The sequence below is a fragment of the Mandrillus leucophaeus genome, unplaced genomic scaffold (genome assembly GCF_000951045.1).
Source record: "Mandrillus leucophaeus isolate KB7577 unplaced genomic scaffold, Mleu.le_1.0 Scaffold75, whole genome shotgun sequence".
NCBI lineage: Eukaryota > Metazoa > Chordata > Mammalia > Primates > Cercopithecidae > Mandrillus > Mandrillus leucophaeus.
The window spans coordinates 1,640,687-1,655,268 of NW_012108141.1; the positions used below are offsets into that span (position 1 = coordinate 1,640,687).

At 38.7% G+C, this 14,582-nt stretch overlaps 1 protein-coding gene across 4 annotated transcripts in view; it reads right to left on the minus strand.

Moving 5' to 3' along the window:
- Positions 1 to 7,437: 7,437 nt before the first annotated feature.
- Positions 7,438 to 14,582, minus strand: part of G3BP2 (GTPase activating protein (SH3 domain) binding protein 2) — a 30,556-nt gene continuing 23,411 nt past the window's right edge. For all 4 annotated transcript variants that reach the window (XM_011966183.1, XM_011966180.1, XM_011966181.1 and 1 more), the window contains 4 exons: positions 13,293 to 13,395; positions 11,712 to 11,840; positions 11,035 to 11,153; positions 7,438 to 10,404 (listed from right to left, as the gene is read on the minus strand). In XM_011966183.1, coding sequence (XP_011821573.1) covers positions 10,132 to 10,404; positions 11,035 to 11,153; positions 11,712 to 11,840; positions 13,293 to 13,395 — 624 coding nt within the window. In that variant the 3' untranslated portion in view covers positions 7,438 to 10,131. The remainder of the gene's footprint in view (positions 10,405 to 11,034; positions 11,154 to 11,711; positions 11,841 to 13,292; positions 13,396 to 14,582) is intronic.

Consider the following 14,582-nt stretch of genomic DNA (forward strand, 5'->3'; position numbering starts at 1 on the left):
GCACTCATGATCCTCCATGCTCTTTTTCCCTTTCAGTTAGCTATAGTAGAGATTATTCCATAATCTTGGAGCCACCTATTGAAGTTGGTAGAGCCTTCTTTCACCTGTTTTTCTAAATAGCTACATGGGAGGAGGGCCAGACCACTGGCCTTTTCACTGCCACTCTAATACTTTTTAGAGGAAGCAGGGAAAAAAACTATTTTATCTAAGCCATTAGACATTTTGGGATCTATTTATTATAGCAGTTAGCCCACTCTAATTCACTTGCTATTTTATTTGAACTATCAGCAGCATTTGACACAACTGTCTATCCTTTTCTTCTGATAAACTCTTGAAACTTGGCTTCCCATGACACCAACACTTATCATATTTTGTCTCATTGTTTTATTTGTATGCTCCTCTCCTGTACTATAATCCTAAGTTTTGGAAGTATCTGAGGTCTCATTCGTCAGCCTCATCTCTTCTATACATACTCTTCTTAAGTGATCTCATCTAATCCAAAGGCTGTAAAGATCTATTTGCACCACTCACAGCACAGACTTCTCAGAACTCCAGAATCACACATTTAATTGCCTGACATTTCTTCTTGGATATCGAATTGGCATGTGAAACTTAACATGGCTAAAACAGAACTGTTGATTTCCCCTCCACAATCCACTTCTCCTCTTTCCCTATGTGAGTACCATAGCCTTCCATCCAAGGTGCCCCCAAATCCTATGAGTCAACCTCGAGTCTTCCCTCCCTCACATTCAAAATCCAATCCCTAAGCAACTTTATAGGTTCTACCTCAAAAACATATCTCATTAACTGACCACTAACCACCATCTCCACTGCTACAACCCTTATCCAAGCTACCATCACCTGTCACCTGACAGCTCTTCCTAATTCAGATCACATCAATATTCAGATCCCTACAATCCCGAGTAAAATTCAAAATACAAGACCACCCTCAATTTAGCTCTTCCTACCTCTTAATATCTACCTATTAATATCATCTGCATTATCACTAGAGCCATAATGGCCTTCTTATTGCCCTTTAAGATACCAAACTCCTTCCAAAAACAGGGCCTCCAAATTTTCACTTGGAACACTTTACCCCTGGATTTACTCAAGGCCGTCTTCTCTTCAAATCTTAGGTATACCTCTTTTCATTACCATCCTGGGTAGAACAGCCCCATCTCCGGTCACTATTCTCCTGTACTAGTTCTACCCCAATTAGCCATGTGGTCTTGAACAAATAGCTAACCCTTTGTGCCTGAGTTAACCCTTCTGTAAATCGTACTACTCTCATAGGATTACCATTAGGATTAAATAGGTTGTATTCTGCTCAGGACAAATCAGAACTGAAATTGACATGCTTGCTGCCTCTCTCCCTCAAAATACAAATTTCCTAAAGGTAGGTTGCATCTGCTGTACTGCCAGCCAGCATCTAGGCAAGTTTCCGGCACATATTCAGTGCCGGTATTCATTAATGGATATACAAGTTCTTCTCACATCTTTCACATATATGTGTTACTTTATTATTTGTGCCTGCCTTGAAACACCACTCTAAGTCATTCCAAATCACCTTCCAATGAAATGTCTCACATCTGCTTTCTATTCCAAAAAGCTCGTCACTGTGTCAGGCAGTTTTTTTTGTTTGTTTTTAACTTCTCCAAGCTTTAGTTCGCCTCTTAAAAAACTCTTTTAAAGAGGATTATCAGAATAAAAGGTATAATGTATATAAAATGACAGGTCATCAAAAAATATTCCCTTTTTCATAGACACAGTATTCAACATCTATTAACTTCTGTTCCAAGACCCCACTCTGCCTTATTACTTAATGCTGTGCTTCCTCAATATAATTCCTGATTAAGGGATCCTTAATTTTAGGCCTGCTAGTGGTAGAGACTGAGTTTACAATTTTCTAAAATAAAGCCAGGATAAAAATGCATTCCATTCAAAGTTTACATTCCTGGTGTTTAAAACCCCTTTTCTAAAATTTAATGACTCATTCTGAAGTTGATTTTATAGCCCTTTATTTTTGAGACAGGATTTCACTGTTTTCCGGACTGGAGTGCAAGTGGTGTGAACATGGCTCACTGCAGCCTTGACCTCCTGGGCTCAAGCGATCCTCCCACATCAGCCCCTTAGTAGCTGAGACTACAGGCATGTGCTAACATGCTTGGTTAATTTATTTTTTGTGGAGACCAGGTCTTGCCATGTTTCCCAGGCTGGTCTTGAATTCCTGTGCTCAAGTGATCTTCCTGCTTCAGCCTCCCAATGTGCTAAGATTACAGGTGTGAGCCGCCACACCCAGCCTGTGTCACCCTTTAAAGCAGATCGACACTTTGATAATTCATCATTCAAACTCTCTCATACTATAGTATCCTAAGCCTCCATATCTTTGGCTGTAAACAAGTAGACTTAGCTTGCTTAAATCAGATGCTATTTCTCCCTCAGATGTAATCGTCCTAGACTGTAACAGCTTACCAGTTCTGCTTCCATTCTTGTGATTTTACCACCTATTTTCAGTACAGCATATTTTATCACTCTGATGCTTTCTTCTTTAATGGCTTCCTAAGGCAATTAGAAAAAAAATCCAAATAAACTCCTTACCCTGGCTTACGAGCTTGAGAGAATTCTGTCTTCTACCTCACCTCTTACCACTTTGCCACTCCTTGACTCACTCCATCCAACCTCTTCCAGTTACCCTCCAAGCTATTCCAGTTTTACAGACTGCATTAGCTAGTCCTTTTGGTGGTGTGTCCCTGCATTAAATGTCAACTCTAGAATGGGTGACTGGGGAACACCTGCCTCAAGTTGCCACTGAGAGGCTTTGTATTATCTTAATGTTCTACATCACATTTACAACTACTTCTCCATTATCAAGTAACTACTCTCTGGGAGACCAATGGCCTATTCATTCATGTATCCTTAACATCAATAATAGGTCCTAGTGCACTGAGGTGCTTAATAAACATTGTTCAGGCTGGGCACGGTGGCTCACGCCTGTAATCCCAACACTTTGAGAGGCCGAGGTGGGCGGATCACCTGAGGTCGGGAGTTTGAGACCAGGCTGACCAACATGAGAAACCCCATCTCCACTAAAAATACAAAATTAGCCGGGCGTGGTGGTGCATGCCTGTAATCTCAGCTACTCAGGAGGCTGAGGCAGGAGAATCACTTGAATCCAGGAGGTGGAGGGTGCAGTGAGCCGAGACCGCGCCATTGCACTCCAGCCTGGGCAACAAAGAGCGAAACTCCGTCTCAAAAAAATAAATAAAAAATAAAGAGTAAACACTGTTCAATGGTTGGTCTTCACTAAAACAATGAACTATATAAAACAGAAATATCTGAAGAAAAAAATACATACGCCAAGTCATTCATAGGAACCATGTATGGGCTGCATTATGAGAGCTCATTATTTTGGATCATCTGTATTTTCCATACTGTGCACAGCATGTATTTGTTTTTAATTGTGGTAAAATACACATATTTCATGTATTATTTTCAAAATAAAAAGGGCATAAGTCAAGGGAGCCAAACACAATGTACGAAGTAAGAAACACTCCTAGCTAGACTGATCTTTTCAAGTCTTACATCAAAATCCCATAAAGCATTTCTCTAGCACTCCTGTCCCTCCTTTAAAGATTTTTTTCCCCCTCTTGTGTTCCTATCCTTCACATTTTATTTCTCCAATTATTCAAGTGAGGAACTTGAGATTCTTTGATACTACCCTTTTTCTCACGAAGACCTGGGCATATTACCTTCAAATATTCCAAATGCATCAACTTTAGATTTCTAGCACTGCCACTCTAGTCTAAGCTATAATAGCTCTTGACTGAAATATTGCAAAATCCCTTTACCTGGTTTACTCCAATACATCATTATCGAACTCCTTCAATTTGTTTACTCTGTAGCAAGAGACATTTCAAAATAGAAATCCTGTCACTAATTACCTTCCCCCTGCACCTACCTACCTGCCAAAAATCACCAACTTCCCCATTGCAGTTGGTAGGGATAAAGACCAACCTCTGTTAGGCCAACTAGACTCTTTACTGTCTGACTCCTAGCTATTCTTCTAAATAGGCACCTACTCAATTTCCCCATAGGGCTTCTTCAGGGGCCTTTTTAACTTAAGAGTGGGAATCTTATTTAATCATTTCTTTTTTCTTTTTTTTCCTTTTTTGAGATGGAGTGTCACTCTTGTTGCCCAGGCTGGAGTGCAACGGCGCAATCTCGGCTCACTGCAACCTCCGCCTCCCAGGTTCAAGCAATTCTTCTGCCTCAGCCTCCCAAGTACCTGGGATTACAGGCATGCGCCACCATGCCTGGTTAATTTTTTGTATTCTTAGTAGAGACAGGGTTTCACGATGTTGGTCAGGATGGTCTCAAACTCCTGACCTCAGGTGATCTGCCCACCTCGGCCTCCCGGAGTGCTGGGATTACAGGAGTGAGCCACCGCACCCGGCCTAATCATTTCTTAGTAGTACCTAGAACAGTGCTTAGTATTTTGAAGTTCAATGGCTAATGAATGAACTGAGCCAGTGGAAGTTAGAATAACATGAACAAGTCTTGTGGCAGGGAAAATGGACAATAAAGGAGGAGAGAGACAAAGTATTGAATGGAAAAGATGAGACTTCAAACATTTCTAGGCTGATTAAATCAGAAAAAGAGATGTTCATCATCACAGAGCCAGGTATTCACAGGTTAAGTTGCATAGGGAAAAAAAAATACATTGTTTTGGACTTACCAATTTTGAATTATCAAAAGGGAACTAGCCAAAAGGATATTTAAAAAGACATGTTTAGAATGCAGGGTAGGTAGACAGCAGAAATGCAATTGAGTCAATAACAGCTAACGCTGGCCAGGGGCGGTGGCTCACGCCTATAATCCCAGCACTTTGGGAGGCCGAGGTGGGTGGATCACCTGAGGTCAGGAGTTCAAGACCAGCCTGGCGAACATGGTGAAACCCTGTCTCTACTAAAAATACAAAAATTAGCAGGGCGTGGTGGCAGGCACCTGTAATCTCAGCCACTTGGGAGGCTGTGGCAGGAGAATTGCTGGAATCTGGGAGGCAGAGGTTGCAGTGAGCCAAGATTGCGCTATTGCACTCCAGCCTAGGGCAACAACAACAAGACTCCATCTCAAAAAAACAAAACACAAAAAAACAGCTAACACCAGTGACATTTTAAGTGCTTTACATGTTAACTCCGTGAGTTCTCACAATCACCCATCCCATTTCACAAATGAGGAGACAGGCACAGAAAAACGCTTACCATTGAATGGTGGAGCTGCCATCCAAGCCCAGGCTGTCTCCAAAGTTCTGCTCTTGATCATCATATAGTATATGGAATTTACTGAGTAGATAATATATGGAAGCCAATGTAGTGCCTGGCCTAAATAAAACAACTCAGAGAAATTTTGTGGGGAAAATAGACAAGGGACAGAAGAAACTAGTAGGGTATGGTGACAATAGAAAAACAGGAGCAGTGAGGCCGGGCATGGTGGCTCACGCCTATAATCCCAGCACTTTGGGAGGCCCAGGCGGGTGGATCATGTGAGGTTTGGAGTTCGAGATCAGCCTGGTCAACATGGTGAAACCCCATCTCCACTAAAAATACTAAATTAGCTGGGTGTAGTAGCAGGCGCCTGTAATCCCAGCCACTCGGGAGGTTGGGGCAGGAGAATCACTTGAACCCGGGAGGCGGAGGTTGTGCTGAGCCGAAAGCAAGTCACTGCACTCCAGCCTGGGCAATAAGAGTGAGACTCTGTCTCAACAACGACAGCAACAAAAAACAGGAGCAGTTACAGGAATATTAGTGTCACAAAAGTGAATGCATTTCAAGGAGGCAACCAGCTTTATCAAACTTTTAGAGGTCAGCTGGGTGCGGTGGCTCATGCCCCATAATCCCAGCACTTTGGGAGGCTGAGGGGCGCGGATCACGAGGTCAGGAGATCGAGACCATCCTGGCTAACACGGTGAAACCCTGTCTCTACTTAAAACACAAAAACTTAGCCTGGTGTGGTGGCAGATGCCTGTAGTCCCAGCTACCTGGGAGGCTGAGGCAGGAGAATTGCTTGAACCTGGGAGGTGGAGGTTGCAGTGAGTAGAGATCGTGCCACTGCACTCCAGCCTGGGTTGACAGAGCAACATTCCGTCTCAAAAAAAAAAAAAAAAAAAAAACTTTAGAGGTCAAAGACAAAGATCAGTTAATTTGGTAATTAACAGAAGGCTAGTAATGTTTCTGTTAATGAATGCGTATTTCTGAATCTGCACTTACAGTATTTTGCCCAACATTTGATAATGCTAAAAAGACTTTTGAAAAATTTCATATATTCTAGACTTCTTATATTTCTGAAGCATGTGAAATATAATGAGTACATGTACTACATAAACAGATTAGACTTCAGTCCTTATCAAAAACTGCCAGAGACTTCTTTAGGAATAATGTGCAAATTATTTTCTATGTGAATGTACTTAAATCACAAATTTCTTTCATGACTTAAATTGTTTATCCAGTAATTTTACATGAGAGCACTGGCATCAAACTGATCAAAATAGTCTTCTAACTAGGAAGTCTTATAAACATAAAACTAAAAAAAAAAAAAAAAAATTCAAGGGTCTCTATTGATCTGTAGCTAAAATATAAATTATGATGAGCAACTCAACTTCTTAAGTGGCTGTTTTCAAATATGTTATTCCATAGAAATTCCCAGGACCAAGTACTAATTTGCTCTTTCAAATTTGAACCTATTTTCAGCAGTGTGGGATATACATTTTATCCCCTTTAAAAAATGTTTTTCCATAGCCAGAGTTAGATAAATTATTACATCATAATTAGAAGTCAGTTTACAAAAGGTTTAAGTCTTCCTTCCCCCTAAGATGAAGCAATGGTTATTCTGGTTTCTTCCCAGTACAAGTTTGCGAATACTGATTTAGAAATCTTAAAGTGTTATTAATAGTAGATAAAATTCAACAATATCATCCCCTTTAGGAAGGAAAAGGTTCAAGTTCTGAAATTACACATGCCTTAGGACCTCATTTTTCATTGAAAGCATGACTATATATGGCTAATGATTACATCAATATTTTTGTGGAGCTTGATAAATTCAATCTGCTCATCCCTTCCTTTCTCCTTTCTTGTAAGATGCAAGGCAGAAATACTTTAGAAAATCCAAGGTTGTAATCTGCTTTAGATCATTCTCATCATTCTTACTACTTATTATTCTAACATTCAACATGTATACCAGCTGTCTAACTGGATTGGGATAGATCTCTTAGAATAGTCAAGTGTTACTTAAATGTTTTACCTTTTTTATATATCAAATTTCACATATAAGAAATTGTTCTAAAACCCAACTGCTTATTATTTCCACTTAGTTTGTATGAAATGCAACTGGGAGAAAACATTTGGGAACAATAAAAACTATAGATTAAATCAGGGACATAGATAAATGCTGCAGACATCAGTAGTTTATTGTTTGTTTAGTCCAAACACATTCAATATGGAAACTCAAAGAATACTTTCCACCTGAAACAATTAAACTAGATTCTACTAGCATATAATGCTTAACACATTACAGCAATAAAGATGGTAATCCATTGTTTTCTATACCTACTAAAGCCAAGATGGTAAAGCCAATTTGGTTGCAATAGTGTCATAAGGATAGAATATTACCATCAAAAAATAAAACAAAATCAGCAAATAACAGTAATGGTAGATGAATATTTTTACTCTGTTTCACTGAAAAGAGGACAAAATGTTGAAAGTCCACAGTACTGCAGGTGAACAATCACCATGTAAACTTCTCCATATGATGTTTTAATGTTTTATTCATGGTACGTAAAGACTGAAGCTGAATGGCTCTTTGCTCTACTTTTCTATTATTACACTTAACATTTGTCATTACTTTTGGTGCCAGAACAGTTTTCATGGATGGCAGGGCAATATCCTGAATTGGAAATTATATATATGTACATATATATACATGTATATATATGTGTGTGTGTGTATATATATATATAAACAGAAATAGAAGAAAATATGCTTGGGGAAAAAAAAAAACAATGACAATAAAACAACTGCTTCTTTAAAAGTAGTATTAATAAAGGCTTCAAAACTCCAAAGTAATTTTCTGGTAAGAACTTCAAGTACTATACATCAGAAAGTATAAAACTGTTTCAAACAGGAAAAAAAAAAAAAAATCCTTAAACCCCCCAAAAATGGAAACTATGAAAATCTGTGTCCCCAAAATATATGCAATAGTGCAAGACTTTCCCTCAAACATGGAAGACCTCTTTCAAAGGGAGAAAAAGGGACAGATTTTACTCATATTGCCCAGTACATGAAAAACAAAATACAGGTATCATTTGCTAGTTTACTAAATAGCAAACAGTTGCCTAATTCAGAAACAATTTGCTACTATGTCAAGTGCATATCCTGTCTGTTTTACAAAGATAGAATGGAGAAGTCTTCCATGCTAACCAGCAGCTTCAAGTGGTCACACTTATTTACCCCACTCCTGCCTGAAACATCAGAAACTGGTATGTACTGATTGCTCCAAGCACAAAATTGGATAAGCTTTGCCATACTTGTGGTTTACTGGAACTTGCTATAAAGACAGACAATAATCCAGCAGCTACAAACTCTGCTCACAGAATTGTTTAAAGATTCATGTAAAAATAAAAGATGTCGTCCCAGACTTAAATTCAGGAGCCACTCGGGTGCTGACATCAGTTCAAGAATTGTGCAAAATGAATGACAGTTCCCTGCCCCCCAAATAGAAAATGCAAACACTTAAAGAGCTGCTGTTCTTTTCTCTGAAAATTGCAGTATCCTCACTTCAGGCTTACTTGCCATTTATGGAATCTGACTGCTTTTAAAATGTCACTAAAAATGTACGTCAAGTTGACTGACTTTTCCAAGCCCTGAAGTGATACGTTTCAAGGTCCACATTCGAGCTAAGAGAAAAGTCAACTAGAGACTTACTCAAATAACTGACTTCCTCCTTCCCTCTCCCCACAAACACACAAGACTCCCTCCCTCCCACAGATAACACAAAGTTGTTAACTGAAGAACAAGATAAATAATATGCTAGTCCATTTTACTGATTTTAAAGATACTGCAATTTTTATACATTTCGATGATTTTCCAACATTTTGCAGCTGTTTGGCTTTGCAGCACAGCAATTCATACACTATACTGTACAAAATTACCAGCAAGACTGGAATGATGTATTAATAGAAGGCACCATCATGCTTATTACATTACCAGAGAACAAAAATACAGTAAAGACAATTTTCACTGTACACAGCTTAAAGAAAGGAAAAAAGGGGAGGAGGAGTGTGTTGAGCAGCCAGCCATCCCTGTACTGAAGAGGGGCAGGTAGAAAAATCTTAGATATGGAGCTACTAAATCTGGTCTAATAGTCAAGACCATCGCATTTGAAGTTCTAATTTTTGTTATTTAGTTCATAACTAAAATGACTTCCTTCTGGAATATACTTGTAGTCTTGTTAAGGTTTATGTGTACACACGCTGGTCACAGCAAGCAGATAAAATGCCCTCATCATTTCACAAACTATTCTCTACCGGAAAAGAAGATGAAAGATTTTTTTCCCTGTTGCCTCCTGTTGCAGATGTCAATGTTAATGAGTTCAGAGTACCCATTAGTACATTTTGATGAGTGCATAACAAGTTTCTGTTGGTTTGTATTTTTGGGGGGAGCCAAGAAAAAAGGCAAGATTCTCCAATTGCACAAATTGCACTATTTGTGTTCCCAACATTAACAGGCAGAAACAGTAACACTTAAACAAAATGTGCAGCAGAAGATTTTTTTTTGACTCAAAGGACCTGAATTCAGTGGGCATGTCCTTTTAAGTTCACTTTGTCGTAGATAGTTTAAGATATGGTCATTTCTCAGTCCTTAATTCTCCAAGTCTAGATTTATAAATTAACAATGTGAATCCTGTTGTGAAATTGGGGAAATAATGTCCACCTCAATTTAACTGATAACCAAAAGATGCTTTTCACATCAAAGAAATGATCAAAAAGGCTGTGTCACATTCCAAAGCCAAAAAAAATTAACAAGAATGCAAACACGATGAATAATGTACCACTGCCAAGACTTTGCCAACAGTGGAGCTTCAGCGACGCTGTCCTGTGAAGCGGCCTTCCATTTGCCCGGTTCCTCTTCCAGAGCCAAGTTTCTGTGCCATGCCACCCCTTGGAGGAGGTCCTCTTCCATCACGATCACGCATCATTCCACCACCCACAATTCCACGTGGACCACCAGGACCTCGATCATTGCGCCTAATATCCCTGCGATCATCACCACCACCTCTGGTTTCTCGCTCTCTTGCAGCTCTTGTTTTTTTCTCTTCAACATTTAAACGTACTTCCCCTCGAAACATAATTGGCTTTATAAAAGAGGAGAAAAATATTTACATGGGCAGGTTAGACAGCAGTAGAAATGTATTACTCTGAACAGGTAAGTTAGATAAGCAGAAGGAACAAAACACTTTTATAAGCCCCCCCGCCCCCAGAGACAGGGTCTCAGCTGTCACCCAGGCTGGTGACAGCCAGTGGCACAAGCATGGCTCACTGCAGCCTTGACATCCCGGGCTCAAGTGATCCTCTCACCTCAGCCTCCTGAGTAGCTGGGATTATAGGTGTCCACCACCATGGCCGACTATTTTTCTTTTTTTGTAAAGACAATGTCTCACTGTTGCCCAGGCTCGTCTTGAACTCTCCTGAGCTCAAGCAATCCTCCTGCCTTAACCTCCCAAAGTGCTGGGATTACAAGTGTGAGTCACTATACCCAGCCAAAATTCTTAACATGCAATCTTTCCCACCTTCCTCAGCAAAGCAAGTAACAAAATTTAAAATGATCCACAAACTGCTAACAAATCTTTATTCTTTGCATAAATACCATTTAATAACTATCTTTAGCTTTATTATTAAAAGATTTTCTATGGTTTTTAAATACCCCAAATTAATATATACAACGAAATAATAAAGTCTTGAATTATGCCCTTTAAATCACTTACTTTTGCAATTAAGATTCTCTGAACTGGTTCAGAGTCATCAAAAACCACAAAACCAAAATTTGGAAGCTTTCCCCCAACACCCTTGGTATTGATGCGAAGTTCCACAACGTTTCCAAAACCTGTGAAAATATACATTACATCAAGGGTTAAATATTTTTAACAGAATACCTTGATGGCTCAAACTGTTCAGGATGAATAATCTTAATCTCCCTGATCCATTTTAAAATAAAACTTGCAAGCTTCTACACACAGTGATAGCCAACCTACATTTACTGAAGCAGGCAATCACCTAAGATACCAAGTAGCCTGCCTGCCTGTTGTGTTACCTTTCTGCATCTTTGTTAGTCCTTTCATAAGTAAACTGTATAACTCTGGAAAGACAATGTGTTTTCTCCTAATATATTGACCCGTTTGCCAAATGAATTCTTTATCTCTGAATTTATGACTGATTTATCCAGCTGTTTCTTCTAAACACTGTCGAGCCAGGCGAAATCAACACTAAGCAGTCACTGAGAAACATCTGGGATAGTCTACTCCCTTCTGCACAATTAAGGTGAGTCTGGTAGCTGGACACAGTATAAACAGAAACATTTTTTTAAAATAGTCATTTAAAAAGCTCCATATGCCTCTTAATTTAAAATAATTTAAAAACTTCTACAGCAAAATAAATCACTTACTCATGAAGAATTCTTTTAGTTCATTTTCATCAATATCATGTGGCAAGTTACCAACAAAAAGTTGATGACTATCTGGATAGCGAATTATTCTACGGTTGTCAGAGTCATTCTGTTCCATATCTCCTCTGCCTGAGAACAGAAATAGAGCAGATATTAAAGTTTACAATATAATAAAAACTACTTCAACAGAATGAATGTAAAAATCACTTAATATTGATATTCCTGTTTTAGTTTAATAAGAGTTGGTGAGCTTCTTGAAAAAGAGGCAAAACTACTTATTACTAGTAGGTTAGGAAACAGCATGACACTAAAATGTAAAGTGAGGACAATGACTAGGTTGCTAAAATAGCTTCTTCTAGATCTACTGGATTATACAAAAATCAAATACCAGTACAGGTATTCCTCCTTAACCAAACTGTTGCCATCACCCAGGAACCAAGCAGATTTCAGACAGTGAGGTACAGCTCTACTAAATATTTGCTTAGTCTTTTGAAATTCAAAATTCTTTGGCTGTATGACATTACAGCAAATCAGTAAATTTTAACAGCAATTATCACATTTATGTAGTCTATACATATTAGTGTATATGTATATATATACACATAAAATCTTATGATTCTCCCAATAACACGAGGAACACAGTGAGGAAAATAGGCAATACAAGAATAATTTGTGTAATATTTGACATAAAAGCAGCTCAGAATTTAAGGGTCTCACTCCAGATCCTAAGTTTAATCAGTGACAAATTTAGGACTTCCAGTTCAGTAACGTATCACTTTAAAAAAAAATTAACATTGTAAATGTGATATAAACTATCTCCATCTCTCCCATCTCCTCCCCAAAGCAATCTAAACATTCTTACAGAGTTCAAATAAAGGTATTACATGTATAGCTAACAATGTAAACAAGTCAAAAATCATGGCAACTTAATACCTAAGAATCAAAATGTGCTTATTGTTTATCTGTGAAGAGATAAGAGTGCTGAGAGAGTAGGTTATTGGCAACTTGGTTTTGAACTCTTAAAACCAGTGACTAGGCCAGGCGCAGTGGCTCACGCCTGTAATCCCAGCACTTTGGGAGGCCGAGGCGGGTGGATAACCTGAGGTCGGGAGTTCGAGACCAGCCTGACCAACAACATGGAGAAACCCCGTCTCTACTAAAAATACAAAATTAGCTGGGCCTGGTGGCACATGCCTATATTCCCAGCTACTAGGGAGGCTGAGAAAGGAGAATCGCTTGAACCTGGGAGGCAGACGTTGCAGTGAGCCGAGATGGTGCCATTGCACTCCAGCCTGGGCAACAAAGAGTGAAACTCCGTCTCAAAAAAAAAAAAAAAAGACTTGTTAACGTCTTTTACACCTTGAAAATATGTCACCATGGCATGTCAACCAATCCTCCCTAAAAATTGGTTATTCAGCCCCAGACACTATTTTAGTGGATTGCTCACATCACATCTTTAAGCAATTTGAGACTATATGGGTTTGTGTATTTAACACATCATAGTTTCTTGGTTTTTTTAAATTCAGTGTTTTCCAACCTTACAAATGTTAAATGCTAAAGGCTATAAAAGAGCTGACTCACCTGGTCTTGGTCCTCTAGGAGGAAAACCAGGTCGTTCTCTAGGTCGTTGTTCACGCACACGAGGTGGCTGAGACTGAACTTCTGGTTTAGCTTCAACTCTTGGCTAAAATATAAAGAAAAAAAAACATTATAAAAAACACTCCACAGGAGAAAAACCAACCAAAGCAACTAACAACAAGTCACTAGCAGACAAAACAGCAGTTTTAAGTTTAGAATGTTTTTAACATAGTGTCCTATGTATGAGAAAAATAAATTTTTATCAAGATATTCTGTACCAATCTAGGACTGTAGGTAGCTTTTGTTTTCCCACTTAATGCTGTGTAACTCACAATAAGCTGCTTTTTACAGTCACATTTTTTCAAAGTTGTATCAACACTGAAATAGCATAAAAGGTACTGCTACCAAAAAAAAAAAAAATCACAAAAATGCAAGATGAACCACTCCATGTAAATACATAAACAATATTAAAAGCTATCTTCATCTCAGACAAGAATACATAACACATAATTTCTAAAAATCTAGTTTGCTATCCTTTAAATATAACAGTGCTCAGTAGTACTGCCTAAATCTCTGCCCATAATCTTAAAATCAGTATTTTTATAGTTCAAAGTATAAAAATTAGCTTGCTCTAACACCTAAAACTGCTACCTTTAAGTTTAAAATGCATATTAAAAAAATGACAAACTTATAGAAACTTGTATGTAGCATCTCAAATAGTTAAAAGTCCTTTAGCTTCCTACTGTTCTTCCTTATGAGAAAAATATGCATTTGAAGTATTGGCCCCAATGATTTTCCTAAACTAGGGGGGGTTGGGAGTAATAGGACAATTTAAGGTGCCTCCCAAAAGCTTCTGCCAACTGCTGAATTAAACATATAATTATTTTTAAAACAAAATTACATCGGCATCTGCTATTACCTTTTCCTCAAGACAACAGCATTTTCAGTATTCCCAACCTCTTCAGACCTTCTACTACCCAAATATTTATGGTCCAAGGAGAGACAAATATATGAACCTACAAAGGATGCTGAAAACACCCAAGAGAGTATGGAGAACATGTTCTCAACTCAGAAAGCTAGTAATTTCAGTCCCATCTTTAAAGATGGTCATCTTCCTGTAATCCCAGCACAAGGCCAAGCCGGGCGGATCACCTGAGGTCAGGAGTTTGAGACCAGCCTGCCCAATATGGCGAAACCCAGTCTCTACTAAAAATACAAAAAATTAGCTGGGCGTGGTGGCAGGCACCTGTATTCCCAGCTACTTGGGAGGCTGAGGCAGGAGAATCGCTTGAA